General features: G+C 45.8%; 1 protein-coding gene across 1 annotated transcript in view; it reads right to left on the bottom strand.

Annotated features, from left to right (window-relative positions):
• Window positions 1–13,958, bottom strand: part of MGAT5 (alpha-1,6-mannosylglycoprotein 6-beta-N-acetylglucosaminyltransferase) — a 387,153-nt gene that overhangs the window by 14,763 nt on the left and 358,432 nt on the right. The window contains exon 15 of the mRNA XM_043488382.1: window positions 11,978–12,052. Coding sequence (XP_043344317.1) covers window positions 11,978–12,052 — 75 coding nt within the window. The remainder of the gene's footprint in view (window positions 1–11,977; window positions 12,053–13,958) is intronic.

Genomic DNA, 13,958 nt, shown 5'->3' with positions numbered 1-13,958 from the left:
CAGGAGAAATATCAATAACCTCAGATATGCAGATGACACCACTCTTATGGCAGAAAGCAAAGTGAAACTAAAGAGCCTCTTGATGAAAGTGAAAGAGGAGTGAAAAAAGCTGGCCTAAAACTCAATATTCAAAAACCTAAGATCATGGCATCCAGTCCCATCACTTCATGAGAAATAAATGAGGAAACAAGAGAAACAGTGACAGACTTTATTTTCTTGAACTCCAAAATCACTGCAGATGGTGACTACAGCCGTGAAGTTAAAAGACGCTTGCTCCTTGGAAGAAAAGCTATGACAAATCTAGACAGCATAAAAAAGCAGAGACATTACTTTGCTGACAAAGGTCCATCTAGTCAAAGCTATGGCTTTTCCAGTGGTCATATATGGATGTGAGAGTTGGACCATAAAGGCTGAGTGCTGAAGAATTGATGCTTTTGAACTGTGGCATTCAAGAAGACTCTTGAGAGTCCCTTGGACTTCAAGGAGATCAAACCAGTCAATCCTAAAGAAAATCAATCTTGAATATTCATTGGAGGGACTGATGTTGAAGCTCCAGTACTTTGACCACCTGATGCGAAGAGCTGAGTCATTAGAAAAGACCCTGATGTTGGGAAAGATTGGAGACAGGAGGAGAAGGGGACGACAGAGGACGAGATGGCTGGATGGCATCACCAACTCGATGGACGTGAGTTTGAGCAAGCTCTGGGAGTTGGTGATAGACAGGGAAGCCTGGTGTGCTGCAATCCATAGAGTCGTAAAGAGTCAGACAGGAGTGGCTGAACTGAAGTGAAACAATCTAAAGGTTGTATTTAAACAGGTAACTGTTCAGATACAAAGAAAACCAAGCAATGTAATAGGTTACTATGCCCTGACATGGAAACATTCCCAGTGCAAATTGAGAAGGGAAAAAAATAGGTTGAATGCGGGTATATAGTGTGCTTCCATTTGTGTCAATACACATAATCAGGCCTGTGTTCCTGTAAGAATATTTCTGGCATCACTAAGAAAAGGAAATGGATAACAGGGTTGGGGATCATCAGGGAATTTAATTTTCAATGCATGTCCTTCTGGAATATTCTTTTTCCTCTTGCTTTCTCTCTATCCTCTTTGTGGATGGGGAGCTGGTTAACCATCTCAGGCTTTCAGAACTGGAGCCAGCAGGGACAGGTTCCACGCTCCTCCTGTTGGTCATGTGGAGCATTGCAGGACTGGGCCCTGCAGGGTCCCTGAACAGCGAGATGGGTGAAGCCTCAGAATGCAGGCCAGAGATGCATCCAGGGGGCCCTACAGTGCTGTTTGCATTTTTCCTCTTTCAAACCTCAGCTTCCTCATCAGAAAAATATAGATGATGAAACTGATGATTTCCCATGGTTCCTGCTTCTCCCCGCTTCCTTGCTGAAGGAGGTGATGCTATTACACGTGGCGGAAGGTAACTGGCAAGTAGGCTTCTACTCCAGTCTCCTCATCAGGGCTTGAGATCCCACCAGTAAGGTGAACTTGCTGTCGTCTCCCACGTTACATCGTCATGTGAGGCTGTGCTTGCCTGAGCCTGAGTGAGTGCGTGCTCAAGTGGCTTTCGACTCTTTGCAGCGCCATTGACTACAGCCCGCCAGGCTCCTCTGGCCATGGGATTCTCCAGGCAAGAATACTAGAGTGGGTATTTGCTCCTCCAGGGGATCTTCCCACCCCAGGGATCCGAACCCTCCTGCGTCTCCTGTATTGGCAGGTGGGTTCTTTACCACTAGCGCCACCTGGGAAGCCCAAGTGAGTTTGGGGCTTAACAAATACCTCACAGTGTGAGGTCAGGAACCCTAGAGCCTGAATTTGTATCAGCTGACAGCAGAAGATTCCAGAAGGGTCTAATAATTCAGATATGAAAGAAATGCACTGGTTTAATAGGATCCAGTTTAGGGTTTTGACAGTGCCACAGGGCAGAGAGTAAGCAGAGTGCCCTCCTATCTCACAGCCCAGGGCTGGAAGACCTTGTCTAGGTCGTCAATTTGTGATCATCTTCAGCATAATCCATGGAGTTGCTAAGACTGGTGTAACACAATTATTTTGGTCTGGACACTGTTACTAAGGGTGACCGCATAATGGCAGACCCGGGCACCCGTAATGGGAACCCTGAGTGTTCACTGGTGGCTGTCACTCTCTAACCAGGCAGCATATGGAAACTTACTGGCTGAACTTTGAAAATATGTCCATCAAATAGGAAGGAAGATGCATGATGATCAACATAGTTATTGCTGATCAAAGCTGAGCATGTACATGGATATTTGGAAAAGGCTAAGCATTGGTTTTTTGGTTTGTTTTTCTGGCTGGCTACTGTAAGCAAAAGAACTGATGCTTTTGAACTTTGGTGTCGGAGAAGACTCTTGAGAGTCCCTTGGACTTCAAGGAGATCAAACCAGTCCATCCTAAAGGAGATCAGTACTGAATATTCATTGGAAGGACTGATGCTGAAGCTGGAGCTCCAATACTTTGGCCACCTGATGCAAAGAGCTGAGTCATTAGAAAAGACCCTGATGCTGGCAAAGATTGGAGGCAGGAGGAGAAGGGGACGACAGAGGATGAGACTGTTGGATAGCATCACTGACTCAATGGACATGAGTTTGAGCAAGCTCTGGGAGTTGGTGATAGACAGGGAAGCCTGGCGTGCTGCAGTCCATGGGGTTGCAGTCAGACGTGACTGAGCGACTGAACTGACTGACTGTAAGCAACTTTGCCTATAAGTCTTTAGGAGAAATCTGATAGTGTTTACAGCCATTAAGTATTATAATAAAGAGATTCAAAGTCTAACGGACACCAAAGCCTACTGTGTGACTGTACACAACAGGTGAACAACTAGGAACCCTGGATCGCTGGACACCATGACAGCTGAAGATGCAAATGCTGGCTTCTACAGCTCGGTAAGAACACTGCAGAACGTCCCTCCTACAGGCAGTGAGAGCTGAGGGTGGTGTCTACACCTGCAGAGTCTGGTGGACTCTTCAGATACTGCTTCTTGTTCATTCTGAGCCTCATGTGGTTATGCGACACAGTCCAAGGGATAAAACTGAAACGGGGAGAAAGATTCTTCCTTGTTAAACTAGGAGGTGGTGGGGCCAGGGAATTTGCTTCCGATCTGAGACCTAGATTTGAGGCCTTGGCCTCACCAGGGCGGGGCTTCGGGCACACTGCTCAGTCTGGCCCTGCCTCTGGTCCATGCGGAGTGATGCTGCCAGGCTGTGGGTGCCAGCTGGGCTGAAGGCTGGCAAACAGCAGGCGCTCCCCCAATGCTCACCGCCCTCCGCTGGTCCCTCTGTGGAGGCGGCGCCTGTGCCCTGTATTGGGCTCTGGAGGCACTGCAGCACTGGCGTGTGCAGAAGCGAGATAACGCTGGATAGATGGAGCCCTGGGCCTCGCCCCCAGCAGGGCAGACCGAGCCCACCTGCTGAGTCCTTAAGAAGCCCCTGCAGCCACCAGTGCCAGTTCCCTTTAGCAGGAGAGCTTAACTCAACTCCACATGAATTCTTGGGTCCCAGTCACCCTTGCTTTGGCTCCCCGGGGGCTGGTCCGGTATCCTCTCACTCGTCTGTTCTGGGTACCAGTAGGACCAGAAATAATGAAGATATATTGGTGGGAGTGTAAACTGGTGCAGCCACTGTGGAAAACAGTATGCAGGTTCCTCAAAAAAACTAAAAATAGAGTTGTCACATGATCCAGCAATCCCAATCCTGGACATACACCTGGAGAAAAGTCTAATTTGAAGATATAAATGCACCCCAACGTTCACAGTAGCATTACTTACAATGGCCAGGACATGGACACAACCTAAATGTCCATGGAAAGACAAAAGGTAAAAGAAGACATGATATACATGTATACATACATGTAATATATACATATGTATGATGGAATGCCACTCAGCCATGAAAAAGAACGAGATAATGCCATTTGCAGCAACATGGATGGGCCTAGAGTGTCCTATTAAGTCAGAAGGAGAAAGACAACTACCATATGATATCACTCATATGTGGAATCTAAAATAAAATGTGTGAATTTGTCTATGAAACAGAAAGAGACTCAACAGACGTAGAGAACTGATGTGTGTTTGTCAAAGAGGGCAGGGGGGTGAGGGAAAGATGGATCGGGAGTTTGGGACTAGCAGATGCAAACTAATATATATGTAAAACTGAATCACTCTGCTATACACCAGAAACTACAGAACATGGTAAGTAACTATACTTCAATAAAATACATTTTAAAAAAAGAAATAGGGAAAATAGCGGCAGGCCCCTTTTAAGGCTTGGTGAACCTTGGTGAACACCATGGGTTGGCTCTTACTGTTACCATGAGCAAGGGACTTTTCTACGCCCTTGGGGATGACTTGGTTAAAAAACAAAAAAAAGGAACTAAAACACCTGCCTTTATAGAGCTTCTTTTCAGTGAGGGAGACAGAGAAACTAAATAAATAAACTATATGTAATGTTAAAAGCCAGTAATTGCTCTAAATAAAATGAAGTGAGGATAAGGAATTGGGACTGTTGGGGAAGAGGGTATTCAGATAAGGCATCACTGAGAAGGCAACATTGAAGAAAAGACCTGAGGAAGGAAAAGTGTGAGCCACGCAAGTGTCTGGGATGGACATAACAGAAAGCAGCAAACGAAGGGCGAAGGCCATGACAGCAAAGTGTCCGGCGGGTTCCAGGAGGAGCGGGCTGTTCCATGCAGCCTGAGCTGTATGTGTGTGTGTGTGTGCGCATGCACGTGTGTGTGCATGTGTGTGTGTGTGCATGCATTGGGGGCTGGCAGTAGGAAGAGATGGTATCTGAAGGTCAGAGCACCTACAGCTTGGGCGGGGATGGCCCATGTAAAGCCTTGGCTTTTCCTTGAAGTGAGATAGGAGCTACTGGAGAATTCTGGGCAGAGGAGTGACAGGATCTGCTGAGCTGAGAACAGCAGACAGGAGCAGAAGCTGGAACAGAGAGACAGTTAGGAAGCCACACAGCAGTGCAGAGAGAGAGAGGACAGCCTTGGGCATCTTTTTCCAACAAACCTCCATGAAATGCTCATAGGGTGGCTTTGAAGGGTCTTTCAAGCATCCATTCAAAACTTAAAAAACAACTATTAACACTTACCCTGGGTGCTGGAAATCTGAATGTGGATGAGACAGAGTCTCTGGGGACAAAGGCCCGCATTAAAAAAAAAAATTACAGAACAGTACACAACAGATGTCCAACCAGGATGCAAAGGCCACTGAGAGGAGAGAGAGAATTAACTCTGGAGACGGGAAGGGGTGGGGGTAGTGTCAGAGAAGGCTTCCAGGAAATAGGGACTTCCGGACTGGGTTTGGTAGGCTAAATAGGAGTTAGTGGCTTAGCACAAACACAGTGTTTTGCAGATAATTGGTGCTCAATAAAGAGCCACTGAACAGCACTGAATGGTTTTGGCATCCTGGGGCTTTGATAGAAATAGAAAAAGATACTATTCTAACCCAGAAGCTTTACATAACCAGAAGAGACATAAACAGTAATTTCCAATCTGGTTAACAAGCTCATTTAGACACAGAACATCTGCATTCCTCTCTAATAATGATTTTAGCCAGTCACCAAATTTCCCTAAGTTTGCTTCAGTATGAAATTTCCCGATAGTAACAACAGTAAGAAAGGTCTATTAATCAACATACTTATGAGAAGTAATGTTCTGAGCCAATGAACACAATGTACTATGAAAAAGAAGTAAGGGTGCTGCCTTTGTCACAAAGGCTAAGTAACAGGATGGAGAAAATGTGATTCACCTAACACCCAGAGAGCTGGAGAAGACACAGGGTGGGGAGAAGGGGAGGCTGCTCCCTTGGAGAGAAGCACTTGGTTGTAGGTAATGGGATCTTTTCCATAAAACCTCCACCTTGAGTGGATGTCTGGCTAAACCTTTGATTGAGTTATTATACCCATGACATATCAGGTGCAGGTGGATTCAGATACAGGTCTGGAAGCAGGATCTAAAGGAAATAAGGTCAGGGATTTGCAACAGAAAAAAAAAAGGGGGTGGGGAATGGGAAGCAGGTTCAAGGTTATGAAATTGGGATTTGGGCCAAGTTTAGCCAGCTAGGTGAGGGGTAAGGGGTATATTTGTTATTTATGTTACAGCAGAGGAATCCAGAGCCAAGCACAGAAAAAGTGTTCAATATATCATGCATGACTGATTGGATTAAACACATTTCAGTTGCTTGCTGGTACCTGCCATTCTCAGCTTCTACTGTCCTCAAAAAGGATGAACTCTGTCCGTGGGTGGCCCCTGGGGCTGATTCCCAGCAGTAGGTGCAAATTTACATTTCCACAAGGGAAACAGAGAAGGTGGTCGTGAAGCTAAGCTGTGGTGACTAATCTCTATGGTGATCTTTATACTGCAAGTCAACAAGCTCATGTTGCAAAGATTTAGACATGAACCTCCCACATTTCAAACTCTTCTACACGAGCAGTCTATGGGAAGAAACAAAAACATATGTGCACATACATGTGAATGTTCAAGGTAGCACTCCACTCTTCACAAAAGCCAAAAGATGGAAATGACCCACAGGTCCATCAGTGGGAGAATGGGTAAACAAACTGTGGTCTATCCACACAATGGAATACTATTCAGCAATAAAAAAGAACGACGTGCTATAGCATGCCACAGTATACATGAACCACACAAACATTATGCTGAGAAGTTGCACAGGGCACAAAAGAGCTTTTTAGGGTGATGGAGATGTTGTAAAACTAGATTGTGGTGGTAGTTGCCCAACCCTAATAATTAACAACAAAAAGCCCCACTGAATTGTACCCTGACATAGAGTGAATTTGAGGGTCTGTAAATTATACCTCAATAAAGTTGTTTAAAAAAAAAACAAACCACTCATGAAATGCTCTTACCACATGCTCTTCAGCTATATTTTCTACGTCCTGTAAAAACCCTATAAATACTATACAGGGTGATTGTGCTCATATCATTTTGCAAGAAGCTGTGTCTTTTACGTGAAAACCAAGTAAATTGGTTTCTGGGCTCCTGCAGTAGAAGTTAAGGCTTTCAGAGGACCTACTTGGTGCCAGGTACCCTCTCAGCCTTAAACATGTATTCATTTCTTGATTCCTCTACCAACCCCAGGGGTGGGTCATAGTCTCCCCACTGGACAGAAGAGGAATCAGCACACAGAGGTTAGGAAACCTGATCCAGGTCACCCAGAGTGCGGGCTAAACCCGAAGTGAACTTGGCTGTAAGACTCTAGGGCCCAGCACTCAATTGTTACCCACTTAACCCCCCTGGGTTCAGGAATGGCTGGGCAAACAGCAACCACTAATTTTTCAAAAGAGTGAGTACTTCTTAAGCAACTGCCAACCTTCTCCCTGTTTCAGTTCCTCTTCCTCTTTCCCTGTGACCTGGCACTTCCACCATCCCCCCTACACTGAGCTATCCAGATTCCCTGCCAGGTTTGTTTCTGCATCTAGAACATTCCCCTAGGAGGTCAGGATGGGCCCCCATGAACCAGATTTCCCAGGAGCTAAAGTTGATTCCACTGCGGCTCGTGGAGTTAACTCTTTTCTCCCCCTCCCTATCTCCAGAGTGCTTTTCTCATAAACGATACAGCTCCTTGCAAAATAATGTGAGCATGGCTTTCAGAAATTAACCTGAGCATTGACATTCCATCAAAAGAACTTGCTCTACTCTCTGGCCTGAGGCAAGCACCTAAGTCTTTCCCAAGAAATGCATAAGGAGAACCTTAACAAGCCTGAAGACACCCAGATTAGGGGAGAAGAGTGCTCTGGATCTTAGAATACATTGGATTTTTCTCCCTGGCACCAGCTCCTACTGCTGGAGAGGGTGCTTCTCTTGGAGAGCAACGCAATAGGGCTTGCTATGCAAATCGACACTATTAGCACAGTAGAGGGAATGGGGGCATTCAGGGAAAAAGCAAGTGGTTTCCTAAAGCCAGGATTCATTCCCATTGGGTGTCGCCCAGTCTGGAGGGGCAGGTTTCCTGCTGTCAAGCACTCTACAGAATACACACTGAGGCCCAGGGCTTTCTCAATTGCGGTCAAATGGCGTCCTCTGGCCCCCATTGCCTGGGGTGAGTGTGATGAACAACCTTGAAAGGGTTCTGGGATAAAAGCTTCCTTATTCCCTTAGCAGATCACACGGAGGGCTCTGAAGGCAGAGATCAGCCTAATTAGGGCTGTGGCGCTCCTACGATTTAAGAGACGGCAAGCATGCACTACCACCACCCTTCAGAGCTTGAGGCTTTCCTGTTCACACCAGAAACAGCCTCTGCCTCTCACTGCTCTTTGAAGATGGTCTTTGGGCAGCAAAAATACTGAACACTCCAAGTTCTGAAACACCAGAGCCTGGAGCTAATCATTAAGAGGCAGAAGACCCGATCTGTGAACCAATCGGGTCTTGGCTTGCTAATTTCCTTCTGGAGTTGGGGAACATTATGGCTTCAAGAAAACCCTCCCTAGAGGCCTAGGATAAACTCAAAATAGGCCCCTTTATTGCTCATTAGCAGCACTGAGAGAATGCTGAACAAGAAATGCCCCTAAACACAAATGATTCCTAGAGTGACTTTTCTAAAACACCAATCTAATAGCATCACTGCCCTATTCCTGAGTTAAAATCTGTCTGCGGCCTCCTCTTGTCCCAGAATCAAATTCTGAGTTCTTGAGCTGAGCCTCAGCATCTTTTCATGATGTATCTCCTCCGACCTCCTCTTGCATCCTCTCTCTATCTTCAGTCACAGTGCCAACCTTCCAATTCACCACCATTTCTCTTTTTCCCCCAGGCCTTCGCACCTCGGCCTCTCAGGTACCCCCACTTTGCCTTCAGGACTCATCTCCCGCAAAGTGCTTCCAGACACTCTCCCTCCCCTCCCCCGTCCCCACCCTGCACCTGAGTTACATGATCCCAAAGCACACCTGGCTAGTCGCTGTGACAGGTGTAATCACTGGCAGCAGCACTGCCTATCATCCTGACCTTGAAGCTACTTGAGGACAGGGACTCATCCTTTGACACCTCTTCTTCCCCAACTCCGGGCATAGTCTGCAGTCCCCTCCAGTTGACAAATCCAGAGCAGATGCATGAATAACAGCAGGCAGAAAAGAAACTCCTGGGTTTCTGTGAGCTGCAGAGCTCTGCAGAAGAAACTCTACCCAGGAGAAGTGTGAAAGGGCAATTTTATGAGCATGTTTTGTAGGAGACAATTTTATTAATTGTCTCTCTGAGTCATTAGGGTTCAGATGAGCCTCCTGGATCTTGGCACACAGGAATGAAATGCACACACACTCATTACCCTCCTCATTCATTTAATCATTCTTTCAGGTTTGTGCACCTTCTCCCTGCCAGGCAGAGGGCTAGGCACTTGGATGTCAAAGGGACCAAACTGGGTGTGGCCCTGCATCACTGACCATTTAACAAGGTCTATTTGGGGAACAAATAGACCTTCCTGTTTGAAAGGAAATCTAGTAATAGGTTTAAAAAGAATGGGTCACATGATAACTTCTAAGGACTGGCTGGCATTCAAGAATCTTAGGGAAGAAAGATGGCCTTCAAATAAATATGATAAAGTCTTTTCAAATATCATATGATACCACTTATATGTGGATTCTAAAAAATGATATAAATGAACTTTTTTTTTCTTTACAAAACATAAACAGACGCACAGACAATAAACAGAAAACAAGCTTATGGTTACCAAAGAGGAAAGTGGTGGTGGTCGGGGGGATAAATTAGGAGTTTGGGATTAACATACACACACTAGGGACAGCGACAGTCACTCAGTTGTGTCTGATTCTTTGCGACCCCGTGGACTGTAGCCCGCCAGGCTCCTCTGTCCATGGGATTCTCCAGGCAAGAATACTGGAGTGGGTTGCCATTTCCTACTCCAGGGGATCTTTCCGATCGGGATTGAACCCGGATCTCCTGCATTTCAGGCAGATTCTTTACCAACTGAGCCACCAGGGAAGCCATATACACACTAATATATATATATATATATATATATAAACTAATCAACAAGGACCCACTGTATAGCACAGAGAACTATACTTAATATTCTGTAATAACCTACATGGGAAAACAATCTGAAAAAGAATGCACCTGTGTAACTTAATCACTTTGCTGTTTCCTGAAACTAATACAGTATTGTAAATCATCTACACTCTGATATAAAATTCAAAATGTCTTTTTACAATGTGGTGGTGAGTAACCATTTTCCCTCAGAGGAAGTTGAGACAGGAAAGGTGGAAGTGGGTTCTGGCAGGGATCCTGGTAAGATCTCAGCCTCCGGGAAGGGTAGTAAAGTCTGTGATGTGTTAAAATCTCACTGCCACAGGCCACGGCATCCCTGTCTGCACCTTTGGGAAGGGCTGGCAGCTTCTTGAGATCAAAGAAGATGGAAAGTATAGCTCTGGGACAAGTGTCATCGCTTGAGGCTCCAGCAATGCTGTTGGCGCAAGCCTGGGTGGGCTCAAACCAAGCCAGCGTCCAACCCTCATTCCATGACTGAGCCCTACGACCGAGACTCTTGGTTCTTGTTATCCAGAGAACGGGTGATGATTGCTACCTCCCAGGATTACTGTGAGGATAAATGAGATGATGTGTTGGGATGTAAAGTCTGTATGTAAAGGGCTGCCCCCGTCAGGATGATGATACTGTCATTCTTGAGTTAAGTGTCATATAAAGAGTGAATGAGATAGTGATTCAAGTGCTCAGCTATTGTGGTAAAGTCTGATGAATACTACTGTAGAAAACATTGTCACATAATAATATAACAATCTATATTAAATAAGCAACAGCAATAGTGTGTCTTTATTGAGCATATGTGTCGGCCTTGTTCCAAGCACTTCATATGTACTAGCTCATTTTCACATTAGCCGCTTGAGGTTCTAGTATCATCCTCATTTTGCAGCAGAAGAAACTAACACATCCAAGTGATACAGCCAGAAGGCCTCAGCAGAGGGGCTGGAACGCCAGGAGAGGGCTGCACTGTAGACCCTCTTTCCATTAACAAATGTTCAGAACATCAGGCCTGGGCCCCTGAAGCCTCTGTCTCTGGCTGGCCCCGTCCAGCGGCTGCACTCAGGGCTGTCCATGGCTCACCACAGTCTCTGGCCTCAAATCTTTCCTTGGAAACCTGCCTTGGCCTACAGTCCACGCCTGCTTTCACTCTGAACACGCCATTTCTACTTTCAGCCTTCAGAGTCTTCCCTGCCTACGTGTCAAGATCTCTTGATTGCACTAAGATGCCCTGCTTTGAAGCAGAGTCCCTCATCTCTCGCATCTGGTCAAGGAGCTCATATTCCCCTATCCATGGGGGCTCTCGGCCTGCCTATTTCTAGCTTTGTGCTATTTTTGAAGCCTAAGGAATTAAGATGTTTTAAAACGATGGCAACGGCACTTTTGGCCTTTACTTCTCTGAGCACAAGACACAGTGTCCCAACCCTGTTGGGGGTGGTGGGACCCGAGGAGCCCTCCCCAGCTCTGGAAGTAAAGTTTTGCTTTTATCTGTTTTATATACTTGGATCTCAAGTAAAGTTTCATTTGAAAAGGAATCCTATTTTTAAAAACGTTTGAAAACCACTGAAGAGTCCTACCTATTTGGAATCACTGACATACTGAGCCATCTCTCTGTCCCCCTCCCCATCTAAGTCTTTGTGTGGTTCCTGGACAAGGGTCAGGTCTGATGGTGAAGGAGGTTTTCATCTTGACCATCCAGTCCCTCCCTTCAGTATCCATCTGACGTTCCACCCACAAGGAACATTTTTACTCCAATAACAACCAGACTCCTCTGGGTGACCATGGCAGTTCACATGTTAGAATTTCAAAAAGCCCTCATCTAGCTTGCGGAATCCTCCAAGTCAGGAAAATCTCACAGAAACATGGTGAGCTTTTACTTGTTCACGAGTTACCTGGGGTACCAGAAGGGAGGGAATGGCGAGGACAGATGGACTTAGGAGAGTCTTACCTGTTTTTCGATGAAAGCATTGATTCTCTGTAGCATCCCTTCACATGTGAATTCATACGGCATGTATGGCTCAATCTGCAGAAACAGAACAGATCATGAAAGAGGAGAACACGAGACAAGTAATCTGTTCCCAGTTCTCCACTGATTCACCCACACTCAGGTGCCAATGCCTGCAGGCAGTCAGGTGAGGGGCTAAGAACATGAACTTGGAAATTAGCAGACCTGTCTTCACAACCTCCCTGTTCCTTATCAGCTGTGGGGCCCAGAGCAAATTAACTACCATCTTTGAGCCTCAGATCCTTCAAGTGTGAAATGATGATAAGAAAAATCCATTCTTTGGGATCTGTGATGAATATTACATCGAGGGAAAAAGTAAAGTGCTTAGTTCAGGGTCTAACACATGGAAGGCATCCAACCAGAGGTACAGAGTGTCCGTTGTTGGAAGGTAAGATCTATGGGGCAGCATCCATGGCTGCAGATCAGCTGTATCCTGATGCTGAGAAGCAGGGCTCAGCTGGAACCAGCAAACACCTGGTGAATGAACGCAGGCCTCCTCCCCTGAGAAAGGCATGTGATGAGTTCACATGCCTGACTTCACAACAGTCAAAAAACTTCCTTTTGTATTAGTAGGTGAATATGTACCCAAAGAACTCATGGAGCAAAAAACAGTGACGACGCATCACAGAGATTTCAGCAAGAGGGTTCCAGGAGGCTAGAAGGTCAAAGCCAACTTCTGCTAATGTTGGGCTTTTAAGACCAGCTATGATTTCAGCAAGCCAACACTGAGGGAGGGCCAAGATATGGAAGATGTTCTCCGGGGAGGCAAGTAGTGGGAAATTAGACTTGAAAGAAGGAGTGTGGGAGGACAGAACTAGGATCATGGAGTCTAATGAGCTAGGCTAGGAAGGAGCTCACTGGATTTCCACAAAGGACTTGAGATTTCTACCCCAAGGAGCCTGGACTTTATCTGAGCGTGCAAGTAATGCAGAAGGTGCCTCACTGGGGTGGGGGAGGCAATCTGATCAGCACTGTGATACTGACGGAAAGGGAAGAAAAGTGGGTTGGAGTTCTGCACCGCCTACGCCAACATTCTGAGGTCCGTGTCTTCAGGGGCAGCCGTCTGGCATTATTAACCTGAAATGGACATTACACTTGGGAGAAAATCACCAGTAATCCAATTTTTTACAGCTTCAGAGAACCCAACAGCAGTTGGCACGTTCACCACGTCCCTCTTAAGTCTGCACTTGCCTATCTCAAATCTGCAGGGTGGAGGCCTGGACAAAACATCCGTGAGGTGAAGCCTGATGAAAATGGGAAACTGACAGAGAAGATACTCATCTGGGGGAAGCCAAGCAGTTGGGCGCAAGGCATATTCTCCCGTTTTCTGTGTTGATTCATACATTACATTCAAAATCTTCATCATCTATCACTGTCACTTTCATAACGTGTCTTTGAATACACAATTAGATGACATATCACACAGCCATGGCTGCCCTCATCCACCCAGAGAGCTCCAAAAGAGGCAGAGCCATAAGTACTGTAATACCAGGGCAGGACTATTTTGCAAGAACTAAGGTCCTTTTGTCCCTAGATAGTTCATCTCAGACGACCACAAAATTCTTTAACTGACTTACATCTTCCAAGCCTGCATCTTTTCATCTCAAGCTTTTGCACTTGCTGTGCCCTCTCTAGTCCTTTACACCCAATGTATACTTCTTATTTTCTTTTAAAGAATATTTATTTAACCAACCTGTGAGTGATTCCAGAAGCTTTCTCTAATTGGCTAGAAATATGTCTCCCCCCATGTTTGTTGGAAAATATATGGAGGAATAAGAACAACAAAAAACATACAATAGAGGACTTGGCATATCGGTTTCATTTATAAAGGGATAAGTATGATTTCTAGAGTGAGATAAACCAAACATCAGTGACCATGCGTCATGCCACCAACAGATCCAGTTATGCGGTAGGAAGCATACTA

Source organism: Cervus canadensis, chromosome 15 (genome assembly GCF_019320065.1).
Source record: "Cervus canadensis isolate Bull #8, Minnesota chromosome 15, ASM1932006v1, whole genome shotgun sequence".
NCBI lineage: Eukaryota > Metazoa > Chordata > Mammalia > Artiodactyla > Cervidae > Cervus > Cervus canadensis.
The sequence above is the reverse complement of the archived record's forward strand: the minus strand, read 5'-3'. Positions and strand labels throughout refer to the sequence as shown.